The sequence below is a fragment of the Colletotrichum fructicola genome, assembly GCF_000319635.2.
Source record: "Colletotrichum fructicola Nara gc5 chromosome Unknown KSG_Nara_v1_contig11, whole genome shotgun sequence".
Lineage (NCBI taxonomy): Eukaryota > Fungi > Ascomycota > Sordariomycetes > Glomerellales > Glomerellaceae > Colletotrichum > Colletotrichum fructicola.
Genome location: NW_027094061.1, coordinates 2726379 through 2739643, shown reverse-complemented (window position 1 = coordinate 2739643; position 13265 = coordinate 2726379). Strand labels below are relative to the sequence as shown.

At 57.0% G+C, this 13265-nt stretch overlaps 5 protein-coding genes across 5 annotated transcripts; all 5 read right to left on the bottom strand.

The window, feature by feature from the left end:
• Positions 1-310: 310 nt before the first annotated feature.
• Positions 311-1840, bottom strand: CGGC5_v017268 (uncharacterized protein; the record flags this gene model as incomplete). Its single annotated transcript, XM_066153875.1, has 1 exon — positions 311-1840. The coding sequence occupies one exon, from the start codon at positions 1838-1840 to the stop codon at positions 311-313; it is 1530 nt and encodes a 509-aa protein (XP_066006834.1).
• A 27-nt stretch (positions 1841-1867) lies between these two features.
• On the bottom strand, positions 1868-2605 carry CGGC5_v017267 (uncharacterized protein; the record flags this gene model as incomplete). Its single annotated transcript, XM_066153874.1, has 1 exon — positions 1868-2605. One exon carries the CDS (start codon positions 2603-2605, stop codon positions 1868-1870), a length of 738 nt encoding a protein of 245 aa, XP_066006804.1.
• A 3798-nt stretch (positions 2606-6403) lies between these two features.
• On the bottom strand, positions 6404-9721 carry CGGC5_v017266 (uncharacterized protein; the record flags this gene model as incomplete). Its single annotated transcript, XM_066153873.1, has 5 exons — positions 6404-6639; positions 6693-7242; positions 7283-7666; positions 7725-9433; positions 9505-9721. The coding sequence occupies 5 exons, from the start codon at positions 9719-9721 to the stop codon at positions 6404-6406; spliced, it is 3096 nt and encodes a 1031-aa protein (XP_066006805.1).
• A 1065-nt stretch (positions 9722-10786) lies between these two features.
• On the bottom strand, positions 10787-11359 carry CGGC5_v017265 (uncharacterized protein; the record flags this gene model as incomplete). The annotated part of the gene is made up of 1 exon (XM_066153872.1): positions 10787-11359. One exon carries the CDS (start codon positions 11357-11359, stop codon positions 10787-10789), a length of 573 nt encoding a protein of 190 aa, XP_066006807.1.
• Positions 11360-11468: 109 nt separating this feature from the next.
• CGGC5_v017264 (uncharacterized protein) lies at positions 11469-13022 on the bottom strand (the record flags this gene model as incomplete). Its single annotated transcript, XM_066153871.1, has 2 exons — positions 11469-12427; positions 12518-13022. 2 exons carry the CDS (start codon positions 13020-13022, stop codon positions 11469-11471), a joined length of 1464 nt encoding a protein of 487 aa, XP_066006893.1.
• Positions 13023-13265: the final 243 nt, after the last annotated feature.

Sequence of the window (13265 nt, the reverse complement as noted above, 5' to 3'; positions counted from 1 at the left end):
CCCTTTTTACTTCTGTTTTTTCCCTTCTCTCCGGCCCCTTTCTCTGCTCTTTCCATCCTTCCACTGTTGCCTATACCTTTTGCTGCTCCTTGTATTCCCCCCTTCTTGCTCCTTGCTTATTATTCATCCCCTCTGTTACTCTTTGTCATCTTCCACCTCCTGCTCTCTTGTGCTATTAAATCTTTCTGTGTGAAAAAACATCTGATGCTCTGTTTTCTATTATCCTTTACTACTATACTTCCCTACTCCCTACCCTAAACTGTCGTACTCCTATGTACGGCGCCTACTCGCCCCGCCTTGCCCTGCCTGATCACCCCTCTGCTACGCCCTCTACTGCCCTCTGCCACAACTGACTCGTCAACTGGCACAACTTGCTTGACTGCACCCCTCCCCATTGGATCATCTGCCCTAACCACTCGTCGTCGTCCTCGGTGTTGTCACGGGCGTCGTTGTCCTTGGTGTTATTGCGGCGCTCGTCGCCCCTGGTGTTATCACGGCTCGCCTCGCCCGCCGCCCTGCCCCTTACAACCACGTCGTCCGCCCATAAAAATGCGCTCTTCCGGTCCGTCTGATGGATAATGCCTCCTACCTGCTGCCAAAACGGCAACACTAACCATAAATACCACACCAACAACTCGCTGACCTCGCGCGGCAAATACCGGTGTATCACCTTGGCCGTCCCCGTCTGGCGGTAATTCTTGTGGTACGACCTGACGAAACATATCATGCCGTCGTGTGCGAACACGTTCCTGACCCCGCCGTTGGCCGTGTTGCTGTGTCTGATGCCTGCTAACTCGGGCGCCCGCGCCGGCTGCCCTGCCACCATGTGCATCAACATCCACAACCGCTCCCGGAACGATTCCAACGCTTGTCTGTATGCCTGCACCGTCCTCTCGCGGTATGGGTGGTGACTATTGCTGCGGTTGGACGTGGCCTCCTCCGTCCTCTCGCGGTACGGGTGGTGACTATTGCTGTGGTTGGACGTGGCCTCCTCCGCCTCTCCTGCTGCTGCCACTGCCGCCGCCGCCGCCGCCGCCGCCGCCGCCGCCGCCGCCGTCCCTCGCGTCGGGTCTAACCACGCCCGCCGCCGTGCCTCCGACTCTGCGATGCGCCGTGCGATCCACCCCTTCCCCTTGCCCACCCACGCCTCGTTGCGGTCGTCGTGTAAAAACGAATACCCCGGCCGGTCCTGGCTGTGGTCGTCGTGCATGCTCTCCCACCTGATGGCGGGCAACGCTGCTGCCAACGCTGATCGGCCTCCATACCCATCGCCATGCTCATCGCCGTGCTCATTATCCCTATCCCCATCCCCGTCCACCACCGCCAACTGCGCCAACAACGACCGCGCCTCCTGCGCTACCCCGTGGAACATCTCGGCCAACTCGCACACCCGCACCTGCACCCGTCGGAACGATATCCGGTCGCCGCTCCAATCCACCATCCCCGGCGCCACCGTGTTGAACCGGATGTGCATCCCGTACGTGCGCGCGTCGTAAATCCAATTCATTACCCGGGGCTCGTCGTCCGGCCGCCCGGGCATCCGCGTCATGAACCGCCGCACCTTGTCGCGCACCAAATGGAACTCCTCGTACGCCGCCTCGGCCCCTTTGGTCGCCGTCAACTCCGCCACCTCGTCCTGCCGCTCCAACCACGCCTGGTATACGACGAACATCTTGGCCACCTTGATCACGGCCGAATAATTCGTCGTGTACTCCGTCGCCTGGTGCCAACCGCCGTCCTCGCGGATGCCCAACACCGCCAACGCGCCGATCATCGCGCTCTCCTTCTGGCTCTGCTTGTACGGGTCCTCGATGATGGCGATGATGGCGTCCAAACACATCCTCTCGACCTCCTCCGCCTGCGCGGCCTACCTGCTGCCGACGTCCGCCTCGACACGGCTGGTGAACGCATCCCACAACGACCCCTGCCGCATGGTGAACCGGTACGGCGGCCGCTCGCGCTCCGGCCACTCGTCCATGCGGAACCATATGCTCACCATCTTACGCCAAACCTCCTTGTACCGCTGCCACGTGTCGTCCTCCATGCGGTTATCGAACGGCCGCACCGGCTTCTGGCCGATCTCCTTCCGCTCCGCCTCGAACAACGCGTCGTGCCCGACCTTGTGCGGTGCTGCTGTTGCGCGTGCCTTGTCCGCGACGCTGTTGAACACGGCCCACATATTTCGTAACGTCTCCTCGCCGTCCTCGATCGGTTGCGTGGCCTCCTGCAACTGCGTCTTGTTCAACCCTTCCAAATCCCTCGTCCACCCGACGCGGTATAACCACCCGTTCGGCTCCAACTTTTCGTCTACTATACTAACCTCCTCGCGCGCGTCGGCCTCGAACCGCTTCTCTTGGTTCTCATGCAACGCGACAAACCACGCCGTGTCGTCCGTCCCCGGCCCCGATGGCTCGCTTCGAACGGCCACCCCTAACCCCCGCCCGACCTCGAACCACCGGCTCCCGGCGCGTGATGGGAAAAACCGCTGGCATGGCACCCCCGTCGCCCACGGCAAATCCCTTGCTGCCATGGCCCTCTTCTGCACATTACCCCCCTTCTGCCAATCATTCTGCCATCCATGTTCTGCCCGGCAATGCTCCTGCATGTTTCGCACGCGGCGGCACATATAACGGCATGAATGGCAACGTAATCCATCGACTTGGGGTGGTGCGATGTGGGCGATGGGTTTGACTGTGGAGTCTGGGTATTGAAACGACTGCAAATCGGCCTGGCTGCGGATGATGCCGGGAATGTCGCCGACTAATCCGGCGACCTTGCTCCTGGCCTTGGCGGTGATTGACCGATGGTGATTGCGTAAATGTGCTGTGACTTCGTTGGCTACGACTGCATACTTACATAACGTGCATATCAAAATGGAATACTGCGTGTCGTGAACGAATGGCTCCATCTTTGGCTATATGTATTGGTTACTTTCTTCTATCTACTGTTTCTGACTGATTCCTCCTGTCCTCTCTTTAAAAACTCACCTTCCTGCCCCTTAATTCCATATACTTTCTCCTTGATCTACTTTCCTCCCTGCTTACGTTCCATCGCTCGGTCGGGCTTTCTGGCCTGGCTGGTGGCCCTGTTATGTGATTGGCTGGTTAATGCGGGGATCGGGACGACATCACAAAAATATCTACTAACCTATTTCCCTATTTCTGGACTCAAATGGCGAAACAAAACACTGAAAACTGGATTCCCGTAATGACCCGGTTTGTGGCTTCAATTGCATGCCACTTTTGTCTATTTTACTCTGGGGAATCTCTACGGCTTTGTACCCCCTCTACGTGCCGGTTTTGACCCCCCCTCTCCCTGGCCCCACTTTCAATTCTGGTGGTGGCCACAACGGCTTTGACTTCAAGCCATCGCCCACGTAATGGCAGGGTTAGGGTTAGGGTCAGGGTTCTCTTTCGGAACGCGTCGAGATTTCAATTGAAGGTGGAGACACTGAAGTCAATCCCGGCCAATCAGAGGACCCAGGGAACGCGTCGAGATTTCCAAGTCGGGCAGGGGGTGGCAAGCGGGGCTCCGGACAAGTCGGGCCAATGGCTGTACACGGATGGCCGTATCTCGACGCGTTCCGGCATGAAATTAACTGAGTAGTATGTCTAATCGGCTTATGATGGAAATAACACTTTATGTTGTTGTTCTTTTCCTCAGCTTTATAACTAACTTTATTGATTCGCCTCCTGATTCGAGTGCTAAGTACACAGCTTACTTACTGCTCCTTTGCTTAGCCTCCTGCCAAAAACCTATGATAAACCCGCTAGCTAAATGACCCTCGCATCTTTAGATACAGAGACACTGCCACCTGCTGCGGCTCGAAGGCGCAAAAAAACAAGAATCACCAAAGAAGGGCGAAACATACAACACCGGGCATTCGCCGGTCGTCACCGACCCGACTACTACTCCAGCCCTCACTGGCTTGTCTATGGGAGAGCGGACGGGATCCCGAATTCTCCAGTAGGTATGGTCGTATGTGGCAGAAGGGCGGCCGGGCTGGCTCTTAATCCTAACACTACCCCATCCCGTCAACTAACTCCTCGCCTTAGGTCAAGGACTTTGAGAAATAGTTATGCGCTAGAATTACTTCAGTATGCAGTTGTAGTCGCTATAAGCCTTAGCATCTTTTTGCTTTTCTACATGCTCAAGCTCTACGACCAGTCCATCCAGCTCCTGAGGGTTCTCTATATACACAGAGCCAAGCAGCGTGGTGGTTATTTAGTGTTCTGCATCCTCGCGAAAACAAACCTCACGGTAGCTGTCAGCGCCTCCACTAACAGCTCGTGTCGTGGAAATCCTACCACCAATAACTAACTATCTAACCCCTTTCCTATGAGATTGGCAGACTCAAGACTAAACTCAAAGCGTTAGTTTATTTCTCCAAAGGAGCGTAGTGAGATTGCTTATAGTATAGTCCAAAACCCCAAGTCGTAAGGTTAGCCCGTCCAGGAACGAGGAGGAGCTGTGATGGCTCTGGCAACTGGTGCCCTTCATCTCGACTCATCTGAGATTGCAGTGAACAAGCCGAACCTTGACCTGTACCCTAAGAGGCACCAGGGAAGGCGTTTAGGGTTAGGGTTAGGCAGGGGGTGATAGGTGGGACAGGACGAGTTAGACCAACAGTTATACACCGACAGTCGTAGAAGATCCAGGTGGGGTCGTTAGCTTTCCTTTTGTTTCCTTTTTTTCCCTCCTTTTTTTTTTCCCCCTTCCCTCTTTTGCGCTGTGCGGTGAGTGTGGTTGACGTCGTCCGCGACCGGCCGCCCCGCCCCGACCGGTCGTACCACCCCGCTCGGTGCCGCCGCCGCGGCCGCGTAATCTCGGCCATACCCACTTCGGAAGCATGCGACAACGTCGTCCATAAGCATGCGCTACACAACTGAGACGCGGTGCGCCTCGCTTGCTCTGTGACCCGTCGGGCCCCCTCGCCGAGCTGGACGTACGTCGAAAAGGCCAAGTATAACAACGGTGAGAGATAGAATCCCCAGTCGAGGGCCTATCAGCTTAATCGGTCGAGCACTCCTCTAGCTAAGGAGAAGATCCGGGTTCGAGTCCCGGGTGGGCCTCTTTTTTGCCCCCTCCGTCGCTTGTGCATTTCTTCCCCGTTGCGCCGCTGCAGGGGCGCGGCGGCGCGGCAGCTGGTTGCGATGCCGGTCTAGGGTGCGCTTGCGGGCCGCCGCCGGGCTGGGCGGGTTCGATTCGTATGTATGCCCGAAACGACCGTCATGCGCGCGAGACTACGGCCGCGCATGCCTTATAGGCGTGAAACGTCTCAGAGATGTCATCAGTTAGGATGAGAGGCCTGCCAGCTTAATTGGCAGAGCTCCCCTCTAGCTAAGGGGAAGGTCCGGATTCGAGTCCTGGGCGGGTCGCGACTTTTGCGGCTTTTTTCTGTGCAACCTTTTGCCCTGATCTCAAATATCCAGTCCGTTTTGTCATAGGCCTCTCCGTTGGCAGGAAATCCCTTGTTTAGGTTTTATTTCGTTTATACTCTCAGTTCTGAGCCATCAGAGTGCGATACCTTACTGTTACGACCCGTTATGCATGGATAACAGTTAACCGACCCACTCGGGCGTCGGGCGGCTAGGACAGGACATTTGTACTATGCAGGATCACGGGAACAACAGGGACTCACTCAGGAACGGAAGAACTATGGTACAGGTCACGTGATGATAAGGAATGAGCATAGATAAGGGACCCACAATGAGCGCTCAGTGGAGACTAGAATGAGCGCTCATCCCACTCTAGAATGAGCGCTCATAGTGACAAGGGGCACAGCGCTCATGAACAAGCAGAACTGTTCATATAAGACTTATATATATAGTATGACCCTGAGCCTGGCTCATGGTCAGACTTCCATAGCTCTTCAGCAATCAACTTAGTATTCATCCTCACGGATACTCTCAGCTTACCTTCACTGCGAATTACTTGTTGAGCCTAAGACTGATCACCTTAGCCTCTGACGACCGATCTACTATCAGCCTACGACCTACGACTCAGACCACGACCTCAGTGAACTGTTATAACGTGTCAATCCCCAGCTTCTGTTAGCAGACCCTACTGTCGGATAGCTGACCGTAACACTTACGTATACTTGGGAACATGTTGATGAAATTCCCTATCCTGCAAGGCACCGCCTAGCCTCATACTCTATACTATATTTAGGTCTCTCGTATCTCCAATCCCCGTTTATACTCTCCTTCCTCAGGACAATGGTCCTGTTGGCAAGATACACAACCTTTCGACACGACAGTCGACGTGTCCCCCGCGTGATAGCTCAGCAAGAGGGGCTGGTGGAGAAAAGCATCACCTGGCTCCTATCGGATTCGCCCATCGAAATTGGACAAAACCCAAAGCATCTACATCTCCTACTCCAGTTTATTGTATTTGCATAACCCTATCGATCCTTGATGATGCTCGCGCAACGCTCCGTCCAGATGCTGTCCTGGCTGTTGAAGACCACGCCGATAAAGTCGTCTGGCCGTTTCATGGCCGACCGTAGCTCTCGGAATGTCTGGAGGAGGTCCTCTTGAGGCCGCAGCTGCAGGTCTGTGTTTCGGGGGCTGTCGCGGTTGCTTTTTGAGGTGACCCAACCCAGCTCACGCAACATCCGGTTGCTGCACCCCTTATGCTCTACAGCGCTGTTAGCATCATCAGCCTCACACCATTCCTGCGTTGTACCGTACCAATCTTCTTCGTCATCTCGGCGACATCATAGGCCGTCCCACTTGAACCCTTCTTCCAGGGGAACGAGGCGGGGTAGAGGAACCACATCATCCTCGTGACCATGACGAGGGCCAGCTGGGCCGGGTCCTTCCTCTTGGCTGCGGTCCCGAATTCGCGCGACCCAGGCGCGACCTCTGGCGTTTCCGACGAGGAGCAAACGGTCAATGTGATCATCAGCATCAGGCAACACAGAGGGTCGTCGATGTTGCTGGAGAGGATGTTTATCGCCAGCTGGTAGTGGTCTAGAACCCGTAGGTCGCCCTTGTTAGAGAAGGTCGCCTTGGCCTTGAGGAAACCGTCCGTGATAAGGCTGGGGACGTTGGTGAAGGGGAAGCTGTCGCCGAAGTGGATGGCTCTGCGTTTCCGGCGGAGCGCCTGGTTGTGCAGCGCATTCTCGTGCCTGATCTGCGCCTCCTGCGCGGCGCGCCTCAGCGAGCCGGGTGGGCCCGTGACTACTGTGCGCATGCATCTCCCGTGTAGGCAGACGATGGTCGTGGACGTCAGGCGGCCCTTGACGGCGTCAGGCGCCCACTCGACGCCGGCGGCATACAGTCGGCTTGTCCAGCATGGTGACCCACTCGTCGTTGCTGAGTCCGCCGCTGGCTATGGCCACCTGTAGCCGATCCGGCCAGGTGGAGTGGACTGGGGCGACTGCGGCCCGCCCCTTCCCGGTGGTGATGGCGCGGACCAGCTCGGCAGCGTAGTCGCGCCTGGTGCGTGTCTTTGACTCGGCCATCATCAAGCGTGAGCCGCCTGGTGTGAGAGCCTGGGTCAGCTCCTGCAGCGCCTTGCTTGTGAAGGCCTCTGGCGTAGCCTCCCACGCAGTGATGGCGGACTTGCATGCTGCTATCTGGGCAGAGGTGATTGGTGTGCTTGCGGGCTCAGCCGCCTCTTGCAGCCTGCGCCGTAGCTGGCTTGCTATGAACAGCTTCGTCTGGGGGATCCATCTCGCCGAGTGCTAGCTCGAATACGCGGGAGTATGCACACATCACCCTGGGGAAGACCTGGGGTGGGATTGAGCGGAAGAGGCGGATGTACGACTCATGCTCGGCGCAAAAGAAACGTATGAGCTGGAAGATGGGACGGATCACGGCGGCAAACGTCCGCTCCGCGCGGCACATATGGTGGATGTTCAGTGAGACGACCTGCTCCATTCGGTATGCGAACTCCTCCTGATCAATAGCGGTATTCAGCTTTCGTCTCTCGCGCGCGAACGGCTTGGACTGTTCCGGGCTCCCTGGCGTCAGTTGGCCGCGGATGCGCTGCAGCATGGCCTCCCGCTTGTCTCTCGTATGTGACGAGGTGGATGTGTGGGATGTTGGCGCCGTCAGCGCGGCTGTTGCATACCCCTTTGTTGCGAGGAGGGCGTTTGGGCTGTGGCGTACACTTCTCTTGATGTTGGAGTAACCCTGGAAGTAGCCAAACGAGAGCACGTCGGCGCCATCGTTGTAGTCGCTCATGTTACCCCTCATAGCTGTACATAGGGGGTCTAGGAACGCGGGCGGCCGGCTGCCCGAGAAGTTGCCATACCTGGGATGGAAAGCCTGGGGGTAGAACGTGTAGTTGCGGCTACCGGGGAACATTCGGGCCACCATGTTCCGGTCCGCTAGGAGGCACCGCGTCTGGCCCCCATCCGACTGGCTATGGATGCAGACGGCGAGCGCGTAGGAGATCGCAGCAGTGTCGTCCAGGCTGAACCTGGAGCTGAGCTCGGTAACCAGCTCGTGGAGCTTGTCGCTCTCCCTGAGTATCTGCTGGTATGTCTGGTTGTTGGCGTTGTGGGGGTGGCTATCCTCCTCTTGTCTTGCGGGGCCCGCGCTGCTCTCGCTGTCGCTGTTGTTGAGGATGAAGCTATTCAGGCTGGCCTGGACGTTGTTCTCCGCTACTACATCCCCATCCTCCTCAGCCTGGCTTACGTCTGCCTCGCCGTCCGACTCCCTGAAGGCGTGCGTCTCGCGCGGCAGGTTGAAGATCTCCTCCCCGACCTTGATCTCCAGGTTTGCGCCGTAGTCGTACGCATGGAAGGCCGGCTCGTGGCGTCGCCAGTATGAATCGGCGTCTTGCTTGCTGGAGACCCACGCCGCCCATCCGTTCATAAACTGTGTCTGGAAAATGTACCACTGCGCGGAGCTTATGCGCTGGCTATCCTTGCCACCAGGCCGCCAGCACGTATCAACGCCCTCACCAAGCAGCTGCGACGACTGGAAGATGCTTGTAATGTAGGATGCGAGCTCACGGGCCAGTCCGATCGGCATTGCACTCTTTGACGAACTCTGCTGCTGCGGCTCCTGCTGGCTGTAGCCTGCTGACGTTGTTGACTGGGTGGAACTGCCTGCTAGTGGGTGCATGACGATGAACCAGACCTCCCGCGTACCAGCCTGCGCGATCCTGAACGTGCGTCCCGTCATGTTAAACAAGACGCCGCCCACATGCTTCGTGCTGTAGGGTGCGCCATACCTCTCGAATGAGACGATGACGTTGTCGAGGAGCGGCGCGCTACGTCTTGTGATCGGGCGGCCTGGCTTACCCACAATGCTGAAGAAGTCGAGGAAGAACTGTGGGATGAAGGTGTCTGCAGCTTTGGCCTGCGTTGCCCCTGCTGATCGGGCCCCAAAATCGATTGTGTGCTTCACCTGGAGCATGTTAAGGGCGTCAGCCGGCTCGAAGGTGTCCGATAGCACCTTGTAGATGAACCGCGTTGCTGTTCCCAGGTTATGTGAGCTTCCCTGCTGCCTATGCATGCTGTGTACGCCGAGTGGTCTTGATGCTCACCATGAAGCCGGTGGTGACCGGTGGAGTGGGTAACCGCCCATCTCTGCGGTCCACTGCGCGTGCTGGGCATGTCGACCTCGTCTTCAAAATCACGACCCTCGTTATCCGTTACTTCGTTAGGGCCTGCTTCGTAGCAATCATCCTCCTCGACAACCGAGGCATCTCTCTGCAACTCGTAAGTCTGGTGGGGTGCCGTGGGGTCGGTGCTAGTAGGCATATTGGTGTGTGGGAGGCGGAGTGTAAGTCTGGCTGTGGTTCTGGTGCTCTGATTGAACTGTTTAGGTGGGATTGGTTGTGATGTGGTCCTTGGTAGATGCTATGGACTGCTGGGTCTCTGCCTTTTATCTAGGTCTGGGCGCAAGGAGGGCCATGCTACTTCATTCTCAGCGAGGCTGTAGCCTGGCTAACGGAATATAAACATATTATTAAAACATTCTAACATGTCTCCTTGTAATGCCCTGTTTCTTAGGAGTGGAATTTCATTTAATTTGTTTTACTATAGAAGGGAAAGGCACGATATGCCCCTAGCCTGAGGAAAGAGCCCGTCCCAGATGCTTGTTATCTAGCGTAGTATAACGACTAGGAAACTGTAGGATGGTGATAGGATATTGCGTGGAGGCTGCTGTAGGATCCTGGAATACAGGGTGTTATGTGACCTATGCGTAAGTAACGGAGATAGGTGCGTAGATGCATGGGATAAAAAAGCCCCTTGGGGCTTATTTGCAGTGGCAGAATGAGCAGATACAAGGCTTTGATCTAGAGTGAAGGGCTGAGGAGTCTTGTGAGAGGAGAAAGGTGGAAGCCCCTTGGGGCTTATTTGCAGTGGCAGAATGAGCAGATATAAGGCTTTGATCCAGAGTGAAGGGCTGAGTAGTCTTGAAAAGGGAGATAGGGAGAGAAGCCCCTGGGGGCTTCTTCGCAGGTAAAAGCCCCCTAGGGGCTTTTTCTTCATGTGGGTATTCTTATGGAAATGGGAACATAAGCCTTTGAGCGTAAGGTCGCATCGTAACTAGGTATAATAAACGTCCGCTTTGTTCTTGGGTATGAAGGTAAGAGAGTATGATATACGGGCGTGTAATGTATGGGTATGTTTATGTTGTTTAGTGTACTCAAACAGGGGGTATAAGTATTGAAAACAAAACGCACTTGCAGTGTTGTAGCTAAGAGGCAAAGCTCCTTCTGGGCATCCTTTCAGCCACCACGCCCCGTCGCCCTCCCTCTCCCCTGATCCCTAGGCAGCTAGCTAGTAGAAGAACCCCCTAAGCCTAGTGAAGCCACTGGCCTATCGCTTTCCCATCCTGAGACCTGATTTCCAGGCTCCTGTTATCGTTCTACTAGAGGGGGTGGTGGCTGGCGATGGGAGCCTCACAGCTGGCGAAGTGGTCTTCGACCCCTTTCGCCGGCTGTCAGACGGCTGACGGGGAGAGACTGACGAGGCTCGCCCTTCTACGTCCGACAGCACGCGGAGCGCCTCGGCGCGGCTGAGGCCAGCCCTGTGGCCTGTTGGCTCACGGCTGCCCGTGTTCTTCTGCGCTGACGGAGGTGGGACGTCGGCTGCCGGGCTTGGGCGTTTTTGACGGCGCTGTGGGCTGGGGCCGACACTCTCGTTAGCGCTGGGATCGTCCTCATCGTCAGTAGTCGTATTCTCGGCTGTTGGGGCTGGGCTGAAGAGGGGAAGCCCTGGAAGATCTGTAAAGGAGACGAGGACCTCCTCAATCCTGCGCTGCAACTCGAGGAGTCTGGGGTCGCCATTCTTGACAGGCTGGTTGCTCATCTTGAAGAGGGTGGCGCAGAAGGTGTTTGTGAGTGTGCAGGCCTGCACCCAGCGGAGGTCTCCGTTGACATCGGCCGGCATCCCCCACTCAGGCCTTAGCACGTCCGTCACTGCATCACCGGCGTCCGTGATGCCGCGGACGACGCAGAGGACGCGTGCCCAGCCACCGTGGCTGAAGCGGGCACCGTAATTAGTCGGCCTTGTCGACAAGGGTGACGTTTTCTATGGTCAGGGTCTGCACCTCCTGCGCCCGGAAGGCGTCTGCGTCACGTATCGCGAGATCAAGCACACGCCGCTGGAGCCGTGCAGCCGTGTTCTCGGCATAGGCAGGGGAGTCCCTGTATGCGCTGAGGTTGTCGAGGGCGGCCTGAAGATGCTCGAGCAGCAGGGGCTTGTTCTTGGACTTGGGGTTCACGTCTGCGAGTTCGGCCGCGCTTCTGCTATCGATCCAACTGACGACATGGTGCAGTACACGGACTGCGGTCTCCGTCTCCGGCCTCTTAGGACGTAGGAAGCGCTTGAGGTCGACGAATGAGAGGTTGGGCGCTGCTGATACGGCGGTATAAACCCTCTTATAGGCCTCGTCGTCCAGTGTCCTGAGGAGCCCTGCCGTACGTTGAGGGGCGCTGTTGGTGTTGTTGCAGCCGTCGGTGGGGAAAAAGGCGGCCTCAACAACGTCCTGGGCGCGAGCTTCCCCGTTGCTGTTGCTGGCGGGGAGGGCTGTGGACAGCATGTTCCAGTCGCCTAGCCCCACGTCCTGCGTCACGTCAAGGGGGAGGGCGTTGAGCGTGTCGAGTACCGCCTCGAGCGTCGCAAACCAGTAGCCGTCGACACGGAGGCTGGCCATCCACTCAAAGGTCGATATGTTGAAGGTCTCCAGGCCTAGGCGCGTTTGGCACCAGCGGGTGGCCATGTCCCGCCACCGCTCGTGGTTCCACAACGTGACGAGCCGGCGGGTGGGGAGGCCCTTCTCGCTGCTTAGCCGTAGTCCTACCACAAGCTTGTGGTTGACGGTGATATGTGTGCTGGGCCCGGCTGTGTCCGACGCCACTGACACAAGCTGCTTCCAGATCTGTCCGTGGTTGTCAGGCAGGCTTGGGTCTCGGCGGTTGACGCGTAGCCTCATGTTGAGGTCGGGGGGCAGCTTATCTGTTATCATACGTCAGGTCAGTCCTGGCTTCTTAGGCTTGTGCTGCCTTCACTTCTTGACGTGCGCGCGGGGAGGGTGCTGCAACTCACCTTTGTCGTATAGCTCGCACGTCCACCAGGCGTCCGACTCTACAGCACCTGTTGCTTTGATGTATTCCCGGAGGGCGTGGAGACGGTGCTGGCCTGCCATCACCTCGACCTTGGTCCCGTTAACGTCAGCCCACCGGAGCAACGGGTGTTCCCTGGCGCCTTCGTCGCCGCCATCCTCGTCGTCTTGCCTGGTCTCGAGGGCTCGGCGGACATCCTCAGCGTCACATAGGACGAACATATGGTTTTCGGGCGCACTACGCTCAAGGCCACCCTTTATAAACACGTCCCGGAGTTCGCGCACGTGGGAGGGTTCGATTCGACGGTTGACGCCCTTACTCCACGTTATGTCCATGATATCGATATGTAGTCTTGCGGTAGCTAGGAGGTAAGGCTTCGCAAGTTCCCGGACTGACTTTTGATCCTGGAAGGGGTCGTTGGACGCTCGCCTCTTATGGCCATGGCGCGCAGGAGTTGTATCCTCAGCGCTGCGCTTGCGTTTCGTCATGGTATGAGTGGTTACTGACTGCCAGGCAAAAATGAGGTTTGCGAATACTCTGCAGCGTAGGTGGACAGTGCATCTGTTGGTGGGAGGTCCTCATGTGTTGGTGGATGGGAAGAGGGCGTTGTGATGTGTTCTCGCCGGGCTTGCATACCTGGGCCGGTTTGGGGTTAGCTGTATTAGGGTTGGGTAGACTGTGTTATTCATACGTGGGAAATATGTCTTGGTAGAAATTCGTTATTGTTGCCT